The 5,155-nt window shown below is 53.0% G+C and overlaps 1 protein-coding gene across 1 annotated transcript; it reads right to left on the bottom strand.

Moving 5' to 3' along the window:
- Positions 1-1,063: 1,063 nt before the first annotated feature.
- Positions 1,064-3,255, bottom strand: TMEM125 (transmembrane protein 125). Its single transcript, XM_032777680.2, has 2 exons — positions 3,099-3,255; positions 1,064-2,915 (listed from the first exon to the last, which is right to left on the bottom strand). The coding sequence occupies exon 2, from the start codon at positions 2,529-2,531 to the stop codon at positions 1,869-1,871; it is 663 nt and encodes a 220-aa protein (XP_032633571.1). The 5' UTR covers positions 2,532-2,915; positions 3,099-3,255; the 3' UTR covers positions 1,064-1,868.
- Between the last annotated feature and the right edge of the window lie 1,900 nt (positions 3,256-5,155).

Raw genomic sequence — 5,155 nt, 5'->3', positions numbered from 1 at the left:
GGAGGCACAGCCTTCCCTACCTGGCCCTCCATACAGTTGCGCAACCCTGATGTAGCCCTCGGGCCAAAAAGTTTGCCCACCCCATATCTGGTGGGATCCTGCAAAGGGTGGGTTTTAGGTCTTGTCTTAATTAGTGTCGAAGAAGAGGGCGGAAACAACATCTTAATAAAAGGTGCAGATGATCCTAACCTGATCAGAGCTGCAAGACCCAGACGGGCTGGAGAAATGACAGAGAGGGACCTACAGCACTTAGACCCAGGTAGAGACTAACAAAATGAGAGTTTGCCTGGATACATGCAAGTAATTAATCTGGCAGAACATCACAGAGTAGTTCAGTGGCAGGGAGCAAGCTGGGAGAGACCGAGTGTGACAACAGATCAGGTCATACAGGAGTTTTCACTATGATCTCGTGGCATTATCAGCCAGCATGGTTTGAGGATGCACCCAGAAGTATCTTGCCAGAGTGCGGCGTGAATAGTTCTCCTGTATACAGCTCTGGTACAATTGCTCCTGAAATACTGCACTCAGTTCCAGTAACCACAACCCCCCAAAGAGTACCTGCAAACTGAAGAGATTTCAAGGAAGAGCATCAGTGATCAGGGGTAGAGGGGACAAGTTTGGGGGAGCGACTGAAACAGCTAAATCTGTCTAGTTTAAGGAATGGCTGGGGGAGGGAGGGCCCTGCTTAAGGGCTGCACATATACGCTCACTGTAATCAAGCCATACATGTCAGGGCATGTGCTTACTACACAGCTATAATTTGCATGCCAGATAATTTGCAGACCTCAAACACAAAAAGACATCACACATACAGATGCATTTTTGCACATATCCAGCACTTGCACTCATCTGTGCCACTCACACTGATGTATCCACCCCATCTGCACTGCTATCTACATACACTATCCCTCCCCAGTGCTAACTCCCCACAGTAGGGTGACCAGATGTCCTGATTGTAGAGGAACAGTCCCAATTCTTTAGGCTTTTTCTTATATAGGCATGTATTCCCCCCTGACCCCATCCCGATTTTTCACACTTGCTGTCTGGTCACCCAACCCACGGTCACGCATATGGATATGCGCATGCACACAGCTCTGCACTCACACCCAGCAGGCCACAAGGTGCTTCAGCCCATGTCCCCTTTTTTGTCAGATATCAACGCTCACAACAGGCTGCTCGCCTTTCTGGCATTGGGGACATGGTTCCATGCTGTGCTGCTGGAGAGAAGCTTGGCACAGGTCACCATAGCAGGCTTGGTGTCTCAGGGACACATGCACAGGCTCACAGTGGCACAGCTTGTTAGAAAACAATCCTAGGACTTGGATCCCCAAGGAGCAGCTCTACCCCAGAGCTATAGGAGACTCCTCCACCATATAGTCATAGCCCTGCCAGCCAGTAGATTGCAAGACTCTTACGTGAGAAACAGACTATTTTAGCGCCAAACACTTCAGGATCTCCTCAGAGCAGCAAGGGCTTCCAACAGGACCAGGACATGCTCACCTTCATCTTCGTCATTCAGAGCACGGACCCTGGTGCGTCAGAGGGATGGACAGTAAATGCCACAGGAGACTTTGCTGAGGTAAAAAATAAAATGCCAGTGCCCTACTCGTAAAGTTCCAGTTAAATCAAATCAATCCAGGAACCACCTTGTCTTTGCCAGGGTTCTGGCCTACTGGCCTGAGTAAAGTGCAAATGCCAGGCCGTTTCAGTGATAACTGCAGTTGGGTCACGGCACCGCTCAAATTTCAGCTCTTCCCCACATTAAGATTAGCTTGACCAAGCTGAAGAGGTGGCAAGCACGGCCTTACCCTGCCCCAGGATCAGTACACATTTGCTATACTGAAGGGCATGTTGACCCTGCCCAGGCCTTATATCAAGTTGGCCATGCTGGAGGTGGTGGCGAGCCGGCGGTTCGCAGAGAGCCGGCTGGAGATGGTGAAGATGCTAATGTCACCTGTGTCCAGGCTCCTGGGAGCATCTGGGCAGCAGGAGACGCTGAGCACGTAAAGCAGCAGGCAGAGCAGAATGGCAGCGCCAGCAGTCATGAGGATGACTCCACTGGTGAACATGCTGGCCAGAGGCTGTGAGGCGCTGAGTTGCATGGTCGTGGTGGAGAGGACAGTGAGGACCACGCCACACACCAGCAGCACCAGGGCACTGAGCAGCAGCACCACACAGTCCGAAAAGCCACCACTCTTCAGCAGTTCAATCTGGTTCCGGCTCCGGATGCAGTTCATGTCCTGGATAGCAGAGCTCAGCAGCTGCTTCAGGAGCACCAGCAAGGCCAGGAGGCAGAGCGTGGTGCCCACAGCCAGCCGCCACTCCCCGGACCGGCTGCTAGTGCTATAGAGGAGGATGATGCCCCCTGTGCCGCAGGCCAGAATTAGCACCACAGCCACCCCATAGCACAAGATGGATTTCTTAGGGTCCTTGAACCACCATAACTCGACATGCTCCTCAAGGATGTTCCTCTGAATACGGCCAGCTTCCGCAGGGGACCTGGACACACTGAGCTGCTCCAGCTCGGGCATAGTGGGTGCCTGAGGGGCCTCTAGGCTGGGTGCTGTGATGATCACACAGATGGCACCAGCTCCCTGGCTGGGGTGGTCAAAGCCACAGCAGCTGTGAAGGCTGTGGCATTTCCTTGGGAGGCAGGCAGCTCATGTTCTTGCCCTCTGATGCCCTGTGGCCACTGAATGTCAGAACTCCAGTACAGCAGGGGTGCCCATCACTGCATCCCCTAGAGAGTTTTGGGCTGAATGCCAGGGGATGCACCAGGAAGGACTATGGCTGAGGGGCAGGATAACAGAGCTTGATCTGCAGTGTCCAGTGCGGTGAGCTGACGCACCTCCAGAGTGTCATGGGGAGTGGCTGGTACTGAGTCCTCCAGCCCCTCCTTGTCCTAGTTATTTCATCTGAAAAAGGCCAGAAAAGAACAAAGTGTAATTGAACAAAGCCCCTGTTCCCAAATAACCCCCCCCCCCCCCAGTCTCCCAGGGCTGGGGTCAGAGACCTTCCTCAGTGAAACCCACGCCCTATGGCACAAGCCAGGGGACCTCCCCCCCACACCCCCCAACCCGTGCTGAGGCTCCACTCACTGGTGCATCTGGGCATCCCTGTTCAGTGAAGCCTGTCTCAGGGGTGATACTGCTGCTGTGGATCTTCTGTCTCTCCAGACTCAAGGGCTGCAGGGCTGCTGAGCCCAGAGACTGCTCAAGTGTCCGTGTGCATTCCTCAGCAGGACTGTGACTGCAGCTGGGCACTGGCAGCACAGACAGAGGCAGGCCCCATAGTGTGATAAAGCCCTATTCACTGCCCCAGCCTCACATGTTCCCTCATCAGCAGCTGCCTCTTGTCACCAACTGGCTCTCCAGCCCAGCCTGTCAGCAAAGGGTTGGGTCCTGGGCTTAACTCTTACAGTCTAGTCCCAAGCAATGGAGGAAAAATGAAACAATGACTAGTAACTGCTGAATTGGCTGTGCTTCCCGTCACCCCAGTCCCTGGATTGAGCCACCAACACACGTCCCTTGGATCATTGTCTCAGGCCATGAGCCCAGCCTGGATTCCTGCCCAGGATGACAGTAAAGGCTCTCACGTTCCCCCGACACTGCGCCACATAAAATTTATGGTTATTGCTCATGTGTCCCTGCCTCCTACCCCTACAGTTTCCTTGGATAGAGCTCCCTCTACCTGATAGACAGGTATTCAATGTGCGCGTGAGGGCTAAGAGTCAGTGATTCTGCATGCGCACCCGCCTACTCGAACACACACTTAAAGCACGTGGGGTGCAGAGGGGAAGCTACGTAATCTTCTGGACTTGCCTATGCAAACAAGCCCCCAGCATCTTCCTGTCTTGCCCTTCCCTGACACCTCACTGTCTCTGGCTAGAGACATCTGTGTCCCCCTGCCCCATCCCTGCCCCTGCTTAGCTATTGAGCAGAGTCTTTGCACTGTAAGCAGAAACCACTTGCATTGCTCCATCAGCAGATTCCCAGCATGTGAGAGGCCTCAATGGGTGTAAAACTAGCATGGGGTGCGCCTATGCTACCCACTGTAGGAGGTATGCTGGGAAACAGAGGGGCATGCTAGAGCCATGGAGGGAGGGGGATGCCAGGTATGTATTATGCTATGGCTATGGCTATGCTCAGTTGTGGATAACAGCTTGGGACCCATGTTCAAGTTCCATTTACACAGGTTAGTGCAGCCCCAGGGGACCATCCAGAACGTTAAGGAGCCATAACTGGGTTCCCAGCTGGCCCCCTCTTTCCTACTTAATTGACACAGAGACGCTGGCTCATGGTATCTAAACACCTCAGAGACAGTGATGGCTACACCCTCACAACTCCTGTAAGGCTGGGCATTATTAGCCCCATTTTACAGGTAGGGAACTGAAACCTGAGACACTTGTGACATCTCTCAGTCACACAGGGAATTTATATCCGAGGCAGGACCCAAACCTAAAACTACAGGGATCTAGACTGGGAAACTTACTCATAAGCCCAGTCTTCATTCCCAATTACAAAGTCTCCTTCCACTCAACCTCTTTACCAGCTGTGAAAGGTCCGTGGACCACCATGCCCTTGGGCCCTGGCATTAGGGTGTGTCCAGTTAGCTGTGTCTGTCTGGGACTATGGGGAAGGCCATATAGAAACGAGGCAAGCATAAGCTATAAAGCAGCAAGGAAGCATCTCACTCTGCCTGTTATACAAACTGCACTAAGAGCATATTATCTTGGTGCTGTGTGTGTTCCATTGGTGCCTATTTTCAATCTCAAATACAATTGAAGGATCCAGTCCCAGTTTTGGGGACCTTATAGAACAGAGGGCTGAGCACATTGTCGCGTCTGCAGGCAGAGCTCACTGCACACAGTAGAGGTTCCTGGCATCTCTCCATTCTCCCCCACAAACTCCCAGTGCGCCACCCTGCTATCCCCTTCTATGTCAGGGCCTCTCTACAATCCTCCTTCCCTATCCCCACCTGTATGCCGGGGGCTCTGTGTAGTTCCCCTCCCCCCAACCAGTGTGCCTCTTTCTCCCCCCTTAGCTTGGGCTTTATGTACACGCTATTAGCCCCTTACCATCCCAGACTCATACCAGAAGATGGGTGAGGGGGCTGCGCCAGTCTGGATGCACGAAGTGATTTCCTTGACATCCTA

Source organism: Chelonoidis abingdonii, chromosome 7 (assembly GCF_003597395.2).
Source record: "Chelonoidis abingdonii isolate Lonesome George chromosome 7, CheloAbing_2.0, whole genome shotgun sequence".
Lineage (NCBI taxonomy): Eukaryota > Metazoa > Chordata > Testudines > Testudinidae > Chelonoidis > Chelonoidis abingdonii.
Note: the sequence above shows the minus strand (reverse complement) of the source record. Positions and strands in the feature narration are given on the sequence as shown.